The sequence below is a fragment of the Daphnia pulicaria genome, chromosome 4 (assembly GCF_021234035.1).
Source record: "Daphnia pulicaria isolate SC F1-1A chromosome 4, SC_F0-13Bv2, whole genome shotgun sequence".
Lineage (NCBI taxonomy): Eukaryota > Metazoa > Arthropoda > Branchiopoda > Diplostraca > Daphniidae > Daphnia > Daphnia pulicaria.
In genome coordinates this window covers 1,273,203-1,291,133 of record NC_060916.1, presented here as the reverse complement: position 1 = coordinate 1,291,133, position 17,931 = coordinate 1,273,203, and the positions used below count along the sequence as shown (strand labels likewise).

Sequence of the window (17,931 nt, the reverse complement as noted above, 5' to 3'; positions counted from 1 at the left end):
ACACTGGCGTTCGCAGCGCGCCTGGTGGGAGACTGAAGAAACTAGAATGATACTAAACAGTAACTCCCGTAGCGAAACAGAAAAAGCCAACATGCACATAAATTCGTCCCGAGTCCCGACCGAGACACACTCAATTTTGTTTGTTGTTTCCCAGTGAAACGTGTCGTCATCGGCAACAGCCAAGCGGGTGGTGGTGGTGGTACGACGTGGTCCTTTTCATTTCGTTTTCAACTGAATTTCTCTCCGCGCCTTCCTCGCTCTATTTGGCGTCTGCACGAAAGAAAGTCAACCGCCAGAGCGTTTCGTCGCACAACTCTTTTTCTTTCTTTTTCTTTTACAAACGACACGACACACAAAATATGTTTCATAGAAACTATTACAGTGTGTGTGTCTGTATAGCTCTTTCAAAAAAGCAGACTATTATATTTTAGTCATTTCTTTTTTCGGTGGAGGGGGGAGATATAATATAATTCTCGGTGCTGCTGTTGTTGTTGTTGAGCTACAGCGTTAGCCTTCGCAGAGAAATCGGTGTCACGGTCCTTTTATATTTTATTTTATTTTTCTGGCTGAAACTGGAAATCACACGTCCTGGGCGACTGCCGCTCTTATCGACTTCACATATTATTGGCTTCATTCGACACAATCGGTCAAGATGAAATCGACAAAATGTGTCCGTTCTCTTTCCTGTCTTGATTTCCTTTGTCGGGATTAGACGCGTAATCCTTGCCGAGTTCTCTCCGTCTAGGGCTGACCGATGACTGACGAAATGATCCAGAACGTTGTGTACATATAAGAACCGTGCTGGCGCTGTGTTGACTCTCTCTCGTGAGTTTCTCTCCCGTTTTTATCCTGTCGGACCTTTTCTTTTTCTAATTCTTCAAAAGTCTTCCAACACATCCGCTCGCTAGCTCTCGACAGCGCAGAGGAGATAAAGACGTGCCGGGGGAAAATGTCGACTTGGAAAAGAAAAAAAAAACCCTGTAAAATACGCCGGAGCGAAGTACTATATTACGACCCACTGGAAATGAGGGGGAGTTTGCTGGGAACTTGAAAAAGAGACCCACGTTTCACTCTATAACCTTTGGAAAAAAAAATAAAGAACGGGCACGGATCACGCAACGCCCTTATTCCAGCTCTTGCTAGCTGCTCTCTTCTTTCATCAATTAGGGTGGAGGAAAAAGAAGGAGAGGTAAATATATAATACCGGGCTGGATAGAGAGACGAAAGAGAAACACATGAAAGTTGTATAGTCAAATACCTAACCGTTTTTTCCTTGCGGGCAAAAGTGGCTTTTTTCTTTCTTTTAAAGTTGACGCTCATTTTTATGTAATGGCCATGTTTTTTGTGCAGGCTCAGCTGGGGATGTGTACATAATTTCGAAACAAGAAGACGAGAAAAAAGAAAAAACCCCGAAAAGATGCGGGAATTATCTCCCGTGAGCTAATAAGAAAAACCCAGCTGCGCCCAGCCGCTGGTACGTGTAACACCCCTGGAGCTGGGCTGATATGATTTCTTATATATTCAACGATAGGCGCCCATAGGGTCTGAGATATCAAACGTGTGAGTCTGTGTGTGTGGGGGGAGGAAAATGTACAATTTATTCCCCTAGACACGCCAGACTGCATTTCAGACTGACCCGTGAACCGGCTGGCCGGCGCGTTGAAGGCTATATCAAATCAAAAGAAGTTTCGCCTCTTTTCCTTTTTCTTCTTCATCGCCACAAAGTATATAGACACCTTGAGAGAAAGAGCTATAGAAAATATAAAAGATAAGAATTGGATGGATATACTGTCCTCTGGGGATCCATTTGGCAAACGTCGTCTGCCGGTCGATGGGGGAATTGTTGTCATCAGCCCAAAAGCCCATCGATTATTCCGCCCCGATGGAATAGATCAGGCAACTTAGACTAGGACGTGCATGTGTGTACATGATGTCTATGATGGCATTGAGAGGCTCCCAGGAGGGAGGCCGAAAAGTGGGCGGAATAGCATTCAACGAACCCCTGGCAGCAGGATCGATATTTATAGCCGTTGATTCGTTCATCCACACGTATACACAGATACACAGCAGAGGGGTGTAGAGTATTACCATTTTCACACATACACAATGCATCCGCACTCACACAAAGAATTATTTTTTTTTTCCTTTTTTTAAACTTTACGTATTTTATATTTACAGACACAACTTTGTGTGAAGGGCGTTGATTGACTGGCTCCGAACCTACAGGGATTCGATGAAATGATTGGCGGGTTTGGCTCCACTTCTCCACAGTGACTTGGCTTTCGGTTGTTGCTGTTGTTGCAACACGATGGTTTCAGCTCGGATGTCCAACAGCACCAGGTCAGTGTGGTGTCGACCTTCTTCTTCGGTTGCTACTGGACATTTTGTGTAGAAAATAATTAATTTTGTGAAAAACTTTCCAGATATGGAAAATGGGGCTCACCTGGAACGTGATTGCCTTGCGTCGACGATTGGTTGAAATCGTTGTGGCGGAAACTGGCGCTCGATCGAACTCCACGACCCATCGTTGTGAGTCCTATGCTGCTGGTGGCCGCGCTGGTCCAGTCGGGTCTCAGTAAGGCAAACCGGTGATAGAAATCACGAACGGCCGCACGAAATGTCGGTGTAGTGAACGTGTACTGGACGTCAGGGGAAAAATAAAAATAAAATGAAATTACTGGGCTAATCGATGACACACAAGTCCGGTACCTCCCCCCACGCACAGGCTCTACAAAAAGTTGGAAGACTCACCAAAAGAGGATTGATGGCCGAGTTGACGGGCAAGATGAAAACGACCAGCCATGCGTAGAGATCGGCGGGAATGTAGACGTTGGCCAGGGCCATGATTTTCAAAAGGATGGTGGGCATCCAGCAGAGGCAGTCGGTGAAGACGATGAAAAAGAAGCGGACGGCTATTTCGATTTCGTTGGGAGCCAGCGGCGTGGCCGTCCTCGTCCGCCTGATGCTGACAAACAGCGCCGTGTACACGCCCACAATCACCAGAACGCTGCATGGACGAAACGCATAAAGTTCTCCCCCAGTATTTTTTTATTTCCTTCTTTTCGAGTCTAATCCATCAAGAGGGAGATAATAAACGGGGCAAGATATTATGTTACCATGAGCCATTGATGCCGATATAGAGAAAGGCAGAGTACTGCCAGCCCAGCGCCGACGGTTCGTGAATGTGAAGCGGGAAGCAGAGGCCGTTGCTGCCGTGATGACGGCCCATTTCGCTCCAATAGAGCACTATAACAAAATAGCGAGAGAGAAAAAGAAATAACGAGGAGATATATAAGTTCGTTCAAAACGAAAATTTTCCCTCCATTTTTTATTTTATTTTAGTTTTGAAACATTTTTCACGTTTAACGGCCGAGTCGTTCGATGCAACGATCTAGGCCGTTAAACGAAACCCGCTTTTCTTTTAGACTGTACTATCGATCGGCCGTCATGTAATTCTTTTTTGAAAAATAAAAGATGAACGAAGTAAATCGAACCTGGAATGAGACTCAGAGCGAGTCCGACCGTCCAGATGAGGGCCGTGCTGATAAAAGCCGCACGGAAATTGAGAGTCCGCTCGCCAAACGGATGCGAGATGGACACAAAGCGCTCGACTGACATGAACGTCAGCAACAGAAGCGAAACCTACGAGCCCAAATTGAAAATTGGAGGATCGAAATTCGATCGATTGTGTGAAAAAGAAACGAAACAATTTGCGTCGTTTTTGATCCAGGACCTCGGAAGTGGAGACGGCAAGGACGCGGATGACTGTGCACTGCCACGACATCATCCAATGATGGGCGTGCTGATTGTACTGGCCACGGAAGCTGATGTCACGCTCGCCCAAACAAAGCAGGTAGATCCCGATGCACATGTCGGCCGCTATAGGAAATTTGAATAATTAAACAGGGAACCAGCAGAATGATTCTTATGTTGGAAGACGCGTAAGTACCTGCCAGGTTTTTGACAAACATGGCCAATATTCGGTTCTCCGTCTTGGCCAGGTTCCGGCCGCCAAGGACGAGGGCGTTGCCGACGATGGTTAATACGCCGATGATCCAGAGAAAGGCCCGGTGGACGCCGTGGGAAATCAGGTCCGAAAACGAGGACACTCCTGAATTGCGGACCATTCCGGAATGATTTATTAACGCACGACGACGGAAATTTGACTATCGACTGTTACAAACTGACCGTCGGAAAGCGGCTGACATTTCGAAGCGTGAGCGACGTACGAACAATAGCGAAAGTTCTTGAAATACCTTGAAGCGGGAAAATTGAATTCAAATTAATTTTGGTTATTATTTCATGGAAGAATCGTGCAGTGAAACGGGGAAATGTTCTTACGCGAAATCAAGTAGAGTCGACGGGGCGAACATTTCTTCGCTGATGTCGGGAATGTCAATATCTTGGAGTCTCCTGCACGATAAGGCCGGATAACAAATTGGTTACTCAAAGGCAAATCATCCCGACATTTTTATGATGAGAATTTATTACAGCGATCTGAGATTGGAGAGCGGAAGAAACAGGCCGGCTGGAACATGGTGAATGGGATTGAATCCCAAACGTCTACGATAAAAAAAAAATATTTTAAAAAATGTTCAAGAATTTACTTTTTTCCCCCGTTCGTTCAATTTGTCTTTTTTTTCCTTCCCGCGGGATGAATTGTCGCCATCTAGCGGCCAAGAATCTAACTCACAATTGCGTCAGGTTACGCTGGGACCGGAATAAATTTTCGGGCACGTATTCCAGCATGTTGTAGGACAGATCTCTATCGACATAACACACAGAAATTTGCATAACCAACTTTATGGTGGCTGGACTTAAATAGCTCGGCAATATAATACTCACAGAAATTTTAATCGAGATAAAAGGACGAAGGCATCCTCGTGAATTTCTCGAATGGAATTGTGTTTCAGATCCCTGGAAACAAGACGAAAAAACATTCAATTGACAGGCGAAAAAACTATAAAGTGACAGGGATAAAAAAAATTGCAGATGACCCCGATGCATCATAATCATCGATCAACAGTACTGTGTACACCACTACCGTTTCGAAAAGAAATATCGATGCGGGTGTCACTCGGAAATTTTGATAGCGGACGGGCCCGCATATCCATCAAAGTCCGCTATAGAGCGGTTAGCGTCTAGATATATTTATTTATACTACACTCTACCGAGTCAAAAAGCTATTATTAAGTGGTACTTACAATAGAATCAGGTTGGTTAAAGAGGCCACCGTATTGTTTCGTATCATCTGAATTCGATTTTCGTTCAGAAAGCTGCCAAAAAACAGAAATAATTATAGGTCAGCTTCGTCTCTGTCCGGCTGATGGCGATAACTTATCAAACTTGTAGCAGCAGTTATATGTGTACGTACAGATCCAAGAGCGAGTCCAAATGTGGGAAGACATTGTCCGATCCTAGATCCAAGTTGTTGTGAGACAAGTCCCTAAAGGAGCCAAAAGGAAAACAACAAAACACAAGAAAATGGCAAAAATAAAAACGACGAATGGCTTTTGATCATTCGTGACGGGAATGAATAAAACACTTTTCATTTTCATCATGTTTCAAACTGCCTTACAGCCAGCGTAACGATGTCAGAGGATGAAAGACTTTCATGCTCGTCGTGTTGCCCAACTGGTTGCGATACAAAAAGAGCCACTTCAAACGATCCAGTCCCTGAAAGGTGCTCGCAGAGAGGTCCGATAGTTTGTTGCCACCCAGCATTCTAAATCATGCAAATTTCATTTTTTTGATTTTTCTTTCTTAAACCGTCTCTTTCTCTTTGTTATTTGACTCTTTATTGTCAGAGACAAATAATAATAAAAAAAATGTTGCAACAACATTTTTGCCATATACGAACTGTATAGTATAATAGAAATTATACAGCAGCAATAAACCCATAATAGTATACTCACAGTTTAGTCAAGTTACGTTGATGGCTCAGAGCGTCGTCCTCTACCACCTCCAGAAGGTTGTCTTCCAGTCGACTGTTCAAATGAAACGCAACAACAAGATGGAGATTAAAATTTATCCGTGTCTCCGGTGGGGACGTTAGTAATCATAATACACCAAATGCTCACATGAATTCCAGGTCGTAGCCTTCAAGATCTTTGGCTGACAAGCGCCTGATGGAATTATTCATCAACACCCTGTTGAGGGGGAGGAAAAAACGAAACATTAATAGTGAAACAATACGCCACACGTTATTATGAATGCAAAACAAAAGAAAACAGGGTCGTTATTATGCGTCGCTTGTGTTTAGTTGTTTTTTGCGCAACCGAATTTTAGTACCGTGTTTTCTTATTTTGTATATACACTGGCTCATATGTGAAAGACATCAAAAATGGAAAAATCTATTTTGAGGAGGTGAAGTACAGTCGAGAGAGACGGGCTTCCACTGTAGGCACCGACATCAAATCCAAATTGAGGCAGAAAAGCCACGTACGATTTTGACATGTGCAACCTCTCGGGTAGGCCTTGGCAGCTGTCGTCCATAAAGAAATCATAAAAGAAGAAAAATAATCAGCAGCTTTGATGGATATCAACCGACAACTCACAGCAATTGGCGAAGAACGGAGAGACGGTGGCTGGGACGGTGGTCAATTCCGGGGCCGGATTCTCCGACACAACGTTGACAAACGATTGGAGCTCTCCGTAATTGTCAGCTATTATCCGCATAGAAAAAGATAAAAAGAAGAAGAAAGGATTCCGATCAGCGATGCGTGAAGGGGACAGCTGGAAGTGGAACTTGCCGGCACGATAAAATAAAATAAAAAAAAGTTGTGACGCGATACAGCAGCTGCACGTTGAGCGATTGATTGCCCCCATTCCGGCGCCAAAATGGCACGGATCTGTTTGACTGCACGACCCGCAGAGCTGATCAATGGGGTAAAAAACCGAACACGAATAAAAAGAAGCTCACAGCATTTGAGGGGATCCTCGTCGCTGCCGTCGGGGCAATCGGGCCGGTTGTCGCAGAGCAAACGACGGGGTAGACAAACTCCGATCTCGCTGTCATTACCGAGGCAACGGAACGTTCCCAATGGGCAGGATGAGCCTAGATTCCGACCGGAGAAGAAAAACAAAAATAAAAACAAAAAACAGAGGAAATGATCGAATGACAGAAAAAGGAGATGGATTTGTCATCCGCCAACATCAAACGGCCAAGTGATTTACTGACATAAGCCGAGCGCTAAAAGAGAATTGAGCACTGCAGTCAAGTGTTGATCCTATTGAGTGGAGGGGTCTGTGTGGATCAACACGATCCGCAGCCAAGCCACAGACCAAATAATTTTTCAAACTTGTTTGTTGTGACGACTGGTGGGTGGGCCCCCCACAACTGGATTTATGAAGCTGCTTTTTTACGACCCTATTGGTCAGCGACACAAAAGTCTCCCAGTTGAAATAAAAATAAAAACCTGACCTGACAAATGGCCGTCAAAATCTCATGTAGAAACCCAGGGGGTCCACTAGAAATTTCAGGGTCTGAAAACAAGTTAATACCAACTCTCTATGGTGCTCTAATTTGTATGCCAAATCTCCCAAGGAGGGAAAAGTTTATTTGGCCGACGGTGCCAAAAAAGTTGAGAACTGCTCCTCATCAAATGCAGAACGGAAATGGATCGATTCCAAGCGTGAAAATGGGTGGAAAAAACACGGAAAGACAAATCCTAGTTGGGAATAAAGTTGGAACTTGTTGACTACTCACAGTTGCAGTGCGCTGGATAGAAAATAAAAAAAAGGACTCAAATAACAGGCACCTGTTGATGCCGTTCTGGAGAGGAGAAAGAGAACAATAGGGACATGGAGAATTCTCCCGGCTGCCGCAGACGTCAACACACGAGGGCCGACGCATAATAATTAACTTTACTCGAGAGAAATTGGTCATTTCGCCATGGCAGAAGAAGGAGACTAATTATCAACAGACAGTCAAGAGTTTCTGGCCTCATTATTCAAAAAAAGCTTGAAATATCTCGGCCGCGTTTAAAAAAAGGGGCCATTTGAATATGGGAAAATGAAGAGCTAAAAAACTTTTGGGCACTTACTCTGGGAAAGGAGAATGATGACGATGCTGATGGTTAACAGTAGGCAAAAGGCGCACAGTCCGCCCAGCAGAGTGCAGCGCATTATGACGTCGTTTCCTTCTTCTTCTGACAAAAATAAAAACTGAAAAGAAAAACCTTTTTGTAGAAAATAAAAATAAGGCCGTTAAGAAAAGATAAAATGGAATTGCTTTAAAAAATAAAATAGAAGTTGATGAAAAATAAAAGAATGAAATATACTAGGCGGAAGCGTGAGTGTTGGTTGCGATGAGACTGCCGATTCACTTCTTAGCAGGAGAGGACTCCGATCGGCCAACTATAGCGGAAAACTTTCTCCGACTCTGCTCACGCCGTCCTTTCTCACTGCGCTATAACACACACACACAACATTTCAATTGACTCGCGCGGGAGCGGGGCGGACGGACGAGTCCAAAAAGGAAGGGGAGTTTGCGCGTCTCTTGCCGAGACTCTTTACCATCCACGTCTGGGCGCCATCTGCCGATTCCTCCGTGCGGGATTACACACGTTCTACTACCACCACAGCTACTTCCATCGCGGAACGGTGTGGTGGTGGTGGTAGTTTACCATCCGTCGCGGTTATCTTCAACGGCAATCAACACGAAATGTTCAGCTTCTGGTGGGGAGGAGATTTTTTGTTTCTTTCAACCAGAAACGACGACAGCAACCGACCAACAACATACCAACGACCGTCTCTCACGTGACAAACGGCACCCGTTGTGCCATTCGTCCCTTTTTTCCTTTCCTTTCCTTTTGGCATATCATAAACGGCAATCCCCTTTTTTTTGTGTCTCTCGAAAAAAGAGAGAAGAGGGGACGATTGATGATCAACGATAAACATTGCGCTCAAAAGGAAAACGATCGATGTTGTTGTTGTTGTTGTTGTGTGCTGGGCTGGCGACGTTCTGCATATCGCATTTTTTTTATTATGGATCCGGGCCTCGTCCTAGCCGACCGAATGCAAATCCACTGGGCATTTTCAGAACAGAACAAATTGCGAAAGCAGAGAAAGAGAAATACGGCGACCAGTAAATTCATTCCAATCTCAGAGTCTGCTGGTGAGATTACTAGACGCGATAGAACAATAAAATAGATAGAAAAATTTTGCTGTGTGTCATACCCCCAAGAGGAGAGCCGGAAATTATTTAGAGCTGTGGAATTATGAAATTCGTTCTTCTTTAGGGGGACCGGTCGGTTGTCTTTGTTGTAGAGATGCAGAGAGAGTTCCGGCTCGATGAATCCTCCGAGTAGTTTCTTGTTTGTTACGTCTGTTCTTGTCTGTTCGTACACGCGAACGTAACACCACCACCATTTTTGAGCTTGTCTTATCGCTTAACGAGATATTCTCCGGTCGTTCAAAACCAAAACAAACCTGAAAAAACAGATTGGAAAGGGAGAAAAAAGTTAAAATGGGGAGAAAGTTTTTTTCTTTTTAAAATAATTCGACGGTCGTTAAAGAAAATATATAAAAAAAAAAAGGAGATTACGTGCCGTATAGACACGGTCAACACAACAATCCATCGGCGGCGGCAACACTGAAGGAAGACCCGAACCTCCTGGTCCTGGGTTGTGTGTCAAAAGACTTTCTGGGGCCATGCATCTTCTACTACTACTACTACTACACCGAAGCGTGATTATTTCCGTCGGAGGGAGCTTTAGTTCCATACTTTCTCTCTCTAACGCTGTGCAAACGTGTCGGTCAAAAGTATCAAGACACACAAGTTAACACAGCGAGAAGGGGAAAAAAAAGCTGTCGACTTTCTGGCGTATAGGGCAGGCACATGCGGGGGGATCGAAACGAGCGAGAAAAACCTGAAATGGAAAAAAGAGGCAAAAAAAAACCGTTAAAACTTGCCAAAGTTATTTCAATAGATGTGAGACTGTATACCCCCTCCGTTGGACTGACTCCCGATTTGGGTTTATTGCTTTGGCTGAACTTGGCTCTTGGCCGTCCCAAACACGCACAAGGCACACGCTATATCTAGTAGGACATCTATAGTTTCGTCATCTCCCGTTACTTTGCATGCAGCAATATTAAACCGATGATTGCCGAGCTTTATTCCCTGTAGAATTTACAATTGGAGTAATTAAGTGATAACAAGCAACGAAATTTTATTGAGACGAATGATGGCGGATTTCTAGTCTCTTATCAAATTTGAAAGAGAAAAAGTTTAAGAGTTCGACTAACTTGTGTAGGGCCTGTGTCTGACGTCAGCTTTCAGTGTAGTGAATAATTTCTACATGTCGATCGCACACTGGGGAGTCGGTTGGCGTAGACGTTTTAATGATGACTTGATTATATCTCGCCCTTGAGCTCTTAACGCAGTTACGAGCAAAGCAACGAAATCGATACAAACTAAGCTAGGGATTCGAGCGCTTAGATTTGCCACGAGATAAACAGGAAATTGCAGAGTTGCTCGACGTCTCTTTAGTGATTCACAACCGTCGATCGACAGTTAACTGTACAAACTACTTGCCTGTCATTATATCGACGCTAAATACACCCCAGCAATGCCCCCCTTTTCTAATGGAATCTGCTATGGGAGCTCTAAAAAACCCCCTTCAGCGATAAGGGAATATAACTTTGCTGCTGCATCTCATTAAGGAAGTATCTGTAGAATCAGTGGAATTCACTGTCCGACTCGCGTCAATAAAACGGACCATTTCCACACAAAATGGGGATCCAAAAATATCACAGAATTTCAAGAACGGGAGAAAAAAACAAATGAAGATAGAATCTCGGCGCAATATGACGACCCAATTTAAAAGTCAAGATTAAGAAGTCAAAAAAAGAAAGGGAAAATTGGTGAATGTCATCGCTACCAGAGCCCATACATCTCGATTGAACGGGTCGTCCAATTTTCCGAAGATATGCGCATCCAATTTTCTACGTCGATCCGCCCCGATAGCGAATATTGGGCCACACCCATATCTTCCTCTATGACTAGCAGGGATTCTTAAAGGGGATGATAAAAAGTGAATATAGTTTCAGATTCATCCGATTGCGCCGCGAATATTGTGTCGTGGGTGGCGATAAGAAAAGAAATCGTCAAGCTGTACGACTCATTCGTCATGACACAGAGAGGCGAAGGAAGACGCGAGGAATTCATCAGTGCTGACAAGTAAAATAGTCGTAATACCTCCACCAGGGATAGTGTCATCTTCAGCGAGGACTTGTCGTCAATTCGTCTGGCCGTCGTGATGAAAAGATGCCAGCACATAAACAATTCCTTGTATATCGCCGCAATAAACGAACGTGTTGACGCCTGTCAGCCGAAGAAAAACATCAACAACAAGCTGAAGGATTATTTGATCCTGCGTCAGATGCGATTTCCTTTCCTGCGCTGATAAAACGGGCCATTCTTTCACTTCGCCTGATGATCCAAAGGTCAGAGAGATTATATAAAAAAAAAGAACCACTACCGGGAATAGATTTTGTATCTCGGCTATCAAACTAAATAAAGCTGAACATTCGAATGGTAGGGTCTTGAACGTTTTTAAAGAAACGGGACAAAACTTTCAGAATGGAATTGAATTTCTTTTCGCTCCTCTATATATAGAAAAAGGGTCCTTCAAAAGCGGAAGTCAAAACGCAAAGATTCCCATACACGACATATTGATTGCTCTTCTAGGAAACTTAAAACTCAAATGGAATAAGGCAGACAATATTCTAGGGATTCTCGAATTGAACAACGATTGTCACTGAAAACTGGATTCAAGTACTTCAGGAACTCAATCGAATCAGCAAATGGAATCATAAAACTTACTTTCTTTTCCCTTTTTTTTGCCGAAAGGAATAGATGAATTCGATATACTGTCGACACAGAATCGATAAGTTTACCTACAAATACTGTCAAACTCATCTTCCTAGTGTTCCAATATTATACCTATTGGGTCATGTAGAAAAGTGAAGAGTTTCTCACATGGAATATCAATAACTTCAAATACCTTACTCCGGGTAATTACACTGGGTCTGCGTGGTAATTATAATGCCTTTAGGACGAAATTCGGTTGATATCCAATATCCAAAAGAAAAGGGTTTTTGCACGACGTTTCGATTCACTGTGGAAAAAACAAGGAAGTAAGTCACGCTTGTTTGCAAACCAGCGCAAACATAATAAACTTTGAATAACTAAAGGGGCCGGAGCATAAGGATTTCGATAGATTAAAATTTAAAAGGAATCGCTTAATTTTGTACCAGTCGATGAATATGAAAAATTGAATTATGAATATAATTGTGGAATATCTGTGGCTTCAATTGATAAATTAAATAAAGTGATGAATGCAACATCTAGGACAGGTTTCCAGATAAACTTGCATAAGTATTTCTATTGTAGTGCTCATGCACAAGTGAAGGTAATTAAGAAACCTAAACTGCATTTCACACTGATTTTCTTCTTTCTTTAACTAATGACTATGTTACTCAGTTAAGTATTTTTGAAGATTTTAAGGGCACATCAGTTAGAATGCAATAGAACATGGGGTATTCATAACTTACACATTTCTAGCAAGACTTCTTGATGATCCTGATTTGTGGAAATAAAAACTGTTAAATGAAAAGAAATTGTTTTTAAATAAATCTGAAAAGAATAAAGTGATTTAGCATACCTGGGTTGTGCTTTTTATCCAGTTTTTTTTTTAAATATTAGGTCAGTGTAACTGAAATGTTTCTTGCTTTAAATGTGACATTACTTCAAAGACAAAGACATCAGCAGTGATCTGCTATTTCACGTCGTCAAATTTGCTTAAATAAACACGAGTCACGTATACACAACTAGAAAGAAGAGTGTTGACTTACAAATTAAAACTATGTGTACAGAGCAGTTGTTTACGACGTTAAACATTTAACAAAACTGAATTGAAAAGAAATCTAAAACTAACTTCACACCGCTTCGAATTTCCTGTCAACTCAGAAATACATTTCGTCTGCAGGCTAAACGTAAACTTCAAAGACTTTCTATGTGCAAAGGATAGATGGGGTGGGATGAACGACATGACATGTCACGTAAATAGTAAAAAAAAATAAATAAATAACAACTAATCGTTGTTGGTACGATGAAAATGAAAATAAAGTTGGAAGTTCAAGCAGAACTCAAGAGTGTATCACGATTCACGAGGGTGTACAGGGAAAATCAATAGCTGCTTGAGTAAGTTAATAGAAACGTAGGCTACAGCTACATTTGGTAATGTGAATGATTTTTTTTTGCAACCATTCAAATCATTAACTTTTTTTTGCCTTATGATTTGACTGAATACGAGTGATCAACTAATGCACTTGAGGGAGAGGTTACCGTTACCTTCGAATCGACGTCAGTAGTCTTTTGTACCTTTGGTGATACGACGGGGGAAGAAACTGAAGTCGATCTTGATAGATTGCTTCTCTTAGTAACTTTCTTCTCCATATCTTTTACACCTAAAAATTAAAGTAGGGATATAAACATAGGCTTAGTATACTAAGAAGACTCAAACTCAATGAAATCTTAACTCAAAGGAGACACGGCAAAACTAGTTTGATTTTGGAAACTTACTAGCAGGATTTTGAGTATTGAATGGGACTACGGTCGAATATACGCTTGATTTGACAACCGCACTATTTCTTAATTTCGACCGAGTAAGTGGTCCGTGCGAATTTGAAGGTGGGAAAGCAGCTTGCACGGATTGGGATGAATACATGTCGTCAAAATCAGGGATGCGAATATTTCTTGATGTAATTGAAGCAAGGTCTGCTGAATGCATGGATGTAGGCTTCTGTGTTGCAATGTTAACATTCACCATATTTAAAAAGGCTTTCTCCTTCCGAATTTCTTGGTGAGCCACTATTTCATACGAAAAGCATATATATGCAAAATAACGGTATCATTAAAATTACAGCCGGCTCTTACCGGAAGTAGTTGGGTCAGCAGATAGTTTAACTGAAGACGTTGCCACAGTTGGTGATCTATCCAGGAAATTCGGCCTTGATTTGGGAATTATGAAATTTGGTTTTGATGATTCCCTCGACGTTGTTGAAGCCAATGCAGTAGTCCAATCAGGTTTTCCGAAATTCCTTTCAGGATTCAACTCAACTGAAGAATTATACGACTTTTGGGACGCAGGAAATGCAGCCGATGGATCAACGTCAGCGTTTGAACCGGATTGTTCTACCAAACGCTGAGTTCTGAACACCACAACACCCAACAAGAAATCGGACGACTGGTTTTCCACAAAAGCTATAACAAAAATAATAATATACACAAATTACAAGTCGTATTGATTGTGTTCCTGAAGAAAGGGGATAGAGTGGTTATGAGTAATTACATTTTTTTATAAACGAGGTCAACTCCGAAGGTATGGGACTATCTTTGGCCAATGGGAGGACGTAAAAGTCTTTGAAACTCCAAGGAAGTTTTGAATCTGAAGCGTCAGCAATAACGGCAAACCAGTTCATACCGCTCAATTCATCGTAGAAGAATTCGTAACCTTTCATTTCATCATTGGTAGCTGGAGTAAATTGGAAAACACAGATTCTTTCGTTGATCGATTCGCTCACTCTCCGCAAGTAAGGCCAAACTTTTTCGGGTTCGATTGTGCCCACAACTCTCATTGATTTGGGCATTTCCAAGTCAGCAAGAACAGAAGGGGCGTTGACCTAGAAACAAATAATTAAATATCAAGTTGCTATTGTGCGAATTTATTCTATTTAAAAACTTACGTCTAAACTTTTCATGTCGACTTTGAAACTCCTGCGTCCATGATTTATCGTCCCAGTCCAAGGAACTGGATTCATTCTTGATTGGCTTAACTCTTGGTTGTTTGTCATCCCTTTTCCTGATTCGATACCATTCCAATCTGTTTGTGACAAGATCGGCGATGCTGATGCTCTATTGATTAAAAGTGAACCATTTTGACTGACATCAGCTGCTACTCCCCAATCGTTTGCACCGGAATTCAAGACGTGCTTCGGACCAGGGCGGGAAATCACAAAATCATTGGGAGGAATACACTCAGTATTAGATCCAGAAATAAATTCCCAGTTAACAGTTAACGTCTTCAAATCATCTCCGCCAGATTTTGCAGCGCTGCTATTTCCGGGTCGTGGGGTGGTTTTTGCAGTTTTCACAGATGGCCAGTTTGACCACGCATCGACAGCTGGCCCCCAATCATCGGCTACAGAATTATTAGCAGTTTTCGTAACAGGTGCAGATGAATTGCTCGCGATACCCCAATCATCCAATACAGGTTGACTGTAACCAATGGATGCATTGTAACTTGATCTCGGAGTATTTCTCGCTTCTACTGCAGCAGCTTTGGCACCGGTGGACCATGGAATGCTGGCTTGGTCTGGAGCTGATCCCCAATCATTCTTATTTTCCCAGGAGACAAGAGCACTCGAAGATTTTGTAGCTGGTGTACCTGCTAACGTACCCCAATCCGCAAATACCGATTGAGGCAGAGGAATTCTTTCACCCCTTCTTCCAGTTGAAGCAGTAGGACAATTGTAAGCCATATGCCCTTCTTGGTTGCACTGTAATATTTCAATCAATAAAGGTCATTTGGTTATTTCCAATTTAATAAAAGTAACAGAGTTTACTTTAAAACAAAGACGTGGGCTTCCACCACCACCTCCTCCTCGAGTTGGACGAGTTGGGCCAATTGGATTATTATAAGACACGTGTCCTTTTTTATTGAACTGAAAATATTGCAAGGTTCAATTAATTATATAACAGTGAGATCAGAGCAATTACGTTTTTCAGCAGATATTACTTTATAACAATGGTTTCCTTTACCCCCACTTTTCTGAAACCTCGGAGCGTAATTAAACCGATTAGTCCTGGAATTATTACTTTCACTGCCATAAACGCCAGGCAGGCCACTTTCTTGCGTTGTCCGGTTTGTTTCTTCCCAGTCATTTGCTGATTTGGCCCACTCGTGATTTCCAACAGATTTGGAAGCACTGTAATTAGTTTTAGGCTCATTATCAGGTAAAGCCAGTAAATTCCAATCATCAGATGCTGCTGTGATGCTACTGGAAGCTGGTTCTTGACCGGACACTTCATAAACCGACTGACTGATTGTAGCATTCGCTTCTGATTCATCCACGGTTTCGGCTATTTTTGTTTCACCACTCGATACGCTAACATTTGGTTCAGAAATTGACGTCAAGGGATCAGCTCTTTTATCACAGTCATTGGTTTTTGATGAAGGAGTCAATATTCCGTGCCCTGAGAGGGGTTTAAGAAATGAAATGAAAGACATATCTAAATAAATCAAAATATCACCTTTCTCATCCACTTCAGATTTTTCATGCTCTTCCTTGATTTCCACATCAATCTGAGAATGGATTCAATTAAAGAATAGAGCAAGAATTAAAAATTTGCCATTGTTAGATACTTAGATAGGAAATTAATGTGATTTCTCATACAATTTAACTGTCAACTATAGCATGAAAACAACATTCCAATTGAAGTAAAATCTAAAAAAAAGTTATAATGTTATAGGCTTTGATAAATATTACTTACATCAATAATCGGCCAAACTGCTTGTTTGGCTTGCACTCGCTCTCTGTCTTTAGTCATTTTCTTTACAAGTTCTTTCGATACTTCTCTCATTTGAGCAATCACAGCTTTATCGCCTGGTAAAAACTTAAAATCTTCTGGATTGTTCCAAAATATTTCACCAAATAAAGCTTTTTTCTGTTCTTCATTCATAGTCTTACAGTTTTTATCTTTAGCCAATATTTCTTTAATTACGTCTTCGTATGCAACAAATTGAGAATCTTGAATGTTAGCCCAAACACGTAGCCCAACTAAATTTAACTTATTGAATATGTTCTTTATATGTTTGGGTATGATGACATAATTGTTTTCTAGAAGTGTGTACACTTCTAGAATTTTATTTGTGTCTCCCATATTGTGATTAGCCTACGTGAGCGAGTTAACTTCGAATTGAATTTCGAAAGGCTCATTAAGTTCTGTCACTGCAGTGCAGACATGAGACAACTACCGACAACTACTGTCTGCTACAACGAGTCAACCACGCAGTCACGCAACGTAATCAAGCCCTAAATTATGCGGAATTTTTGTCTGCAAACTTATAACTGACGTAATTCAAATTGCAAATTTACAAGTTTCCTAAGCTTGCATTTATCTTCTTAATAACTAACTCCAGATGGACCGATCAACAAATAAAAACGCTTAAAACTAAAGTAGTTATTACAGTAAATAGTTTAATTTACAGCAAGTGCGTGTGCTTCTACCAGTTAGGTCATCTGCTCTTTCTCGATTTAGATTGATCAGTTCGACAATTAAAAATTTATTTTTCCAAAATTATGTAGCAGTAGCACTATTACCTTAAAAGCAAGGAAAGATGGACACTCGATCAACGAGCAGTCGAAGAAGGCAAATTTCAGTCTAATGCTGGCATTTTACGAGTAGGCCTATTAACGTCCCACCTAGATAGGCCACGGTTCGATTTTGCATTATTCACCGTTCCGGATATTTTTCCATTAGACGCCCAAGCATCAGCACAACCATCTTAAGTCTCAACCATCAGTCGAAAGTGATGCGCAGGAACGTGGCGTAAATTCTTTTCGCCATCAAATGCCAGAGAGTCTGTTTGTCCACACCAATCACGTGTTCCAGCTTTTGTTTTTGTATACGATTTGAGTCGAAGTTGTAGAAACCAATTCGTCCGACGCAGTTAGTCCAATAAGTTTTTCTGAAATTCCCGCCGCAGCTTGAAAACAAAAAACTACGCAGTTGCATGACGATTCTGTTAGGTCATCGCCTTTATCAATTCGCAAATCGCAATCTCATTCCAATCTGCTAAAAAAGAAGTCTCTCTTGGTGCTGTTATTCAGAATCATAACCTTTATCAATTCAAGATTTTTTTA

At 41.8% G+C, this 17,931-nt stretch overlaps 3 protein-coding genes and 1 pseudogene across 8 annotated transcripts in view; all 4 read right to left on the bottom strand.

The window, feature by feature from the left end:
• The window catches only part of LOC124336387 (calcium uniporter protein, mitochondrial-like), an 878,707-nt gene that overhangs the window by 145,763 nt on the left and 715,013 nt on the right, over positions 1-17,931 (bottom strand). The gene's annotated exons all lie outside the window — the stretch shown is intronic.
• The window catches only part of LOC124336054, a 570,649-nt pseudogene that overhangs the window by 515,710 nt on the left and 37,008 nt on the right, over positions 1-17,931 (bottom strand).
• On the bottom strand, positions 2,018-13,064 carry LOC124336090 (relaxin receptor 2-like). Of its 6 annotated transcripts, XM_046789725.1 has the most exons (27): positions 12,669-13,064; positions 12,559-12,606; positions 12,009-12,122; positions 9,949-10,123; positions 9,548-9,872; positions 8,283-9,432; positions 8,046-8,180; positions 6,923-7,057; positions 6,558-6,665; positions 6,376-6,484; positions 6,081-6,149; positions 5,916-5,987; positions 5,579-5,725; positions 5,375-5,446; positions 5,205-5,276; positions 4,846-4,917; positions 4,694-4,765; positions 4,492-4,563; positions 4,342-4,413; positions 4,189-4,256; positions 3,950-4,111; positions 3,734-3,879; positions 3,495-3,642; positions 3,117-3,246; positions 2,752-3,007; positions 2,444-2,639; positions 2,018-2,375 (listed from the first exon to the last, which is right to left on the bottom strand). In XM_046789725.1, the coding sequence occupies exons 7-27, from the start codon at positions 8,125-8,127 to the stop codon at positions 2,221-2,223; spliced, it is 2,415 nt and encodes an 804-aa protein (XP_046645681.1). In that variant the 5' UTR covers positions 8,128-8,180; positions 8,283-9,432; positions 9,548-9,872; positions 9,949-10,123; positions 12,009-12,122; positions 12,559-12,606; positions 12,669-13,064; the 3' UTR covers positions 2,018-2,220. The 6 variants fall into 6 exon arrangements, with proteins under 6 accessions (XP_046645681.1, XP_046645685.1, XP_046645682.1 ...); XM_046789729.1 differs by lacking the exons at positions 12,009-12,122; positions 12,559-12,606; positions 12,669-13,064 and adding an exon at positions 11,828-11,897 and having other exon boundaries at positions 8,046-8,166; XM_046789726.1 differs by lacking the exons at positions 12,009-12,122; positions 12,559-12,606; positions 12,669-13,064 and adding an exon at positions 11,201-11,488 and having other exon boundaries at positions 8,046-8,166.
• LOC124336053 lies at positions 13,141-17,092 on the bottom strand. The gene is made up of 9 exons (XM_046789656.1): positions 16,559-17,092; positions 16,319-16,370; positions 15,804-16,261; positions 15,631-15,729; positions 14,752-15,564; positions 14,358-14,688; positions 13,943-14,269; positions 13,589-13,876; positions 13,141-13,473 (listed from the first exon to the last, which is right to left on the bottom strand). Exons 1-9 carry the CDS (start codon positions 16,946-16,948, stop codon positions 13,298-13,300), a joined length of 2,934 nt encoding a protein of 977 aa, XP_046645612.1. The 5' UTR covers positions 16,949-17,092; the 3' UTR covers positions 13,141-13,297.

What these genes read in the sequence shown, in the direction of transcription:
- LOC124336090 (XM_046789725.1), bottom strand. Translation starts at nt 8,127, where the DNA reads ATGCGCTGCACTCTGCTGGGCGGACTGTGCGCCTTTTGCCTACTGTTA. An exon ending in CATCATTCTCCTTTCCCAGA is followed by an intron (nt 7,058 to 8,045) that starts GTAAGTGCCCAA and finishes GTCGGAATCTAG; the next exon opens with GCTCATCCTGCCCATTGGGA. An exon ending in CGAGGATCCCCTCAAATGCT is followed by an intron (nt 6,666 to 6,922) that starts GTGAGCTTCTTT and finishes TGCGGATAATAG; the next exon opens with CTGACAATTACGGAGAGCTC.
- LOC124336053 (XM_046789656.1), bottom strand. Translation starts at nt 16,948, where the DNA reads ATGGGAGACACAAATAAAATTCTAGAAGTGTACACACTTCTAGAAAAC. An exon ending in ATCTGAAGTGGATGAGAAAG is followed by an intron (nt 16,262 to 16,318) that starts GTGATATTTTGA and finishes AACCCCTCTCAG; the next exon opens with GGCACGGAATATTGACTCCT. An exon ending in AAGGAAACCATTGTTATAAA is followed by an intron (nt 15,730 to 15,803) that starts GTAATATCTGCT and finishes CAATATTTTCAG; the next exon opens with TTCAATAAAAAAGGACACGT.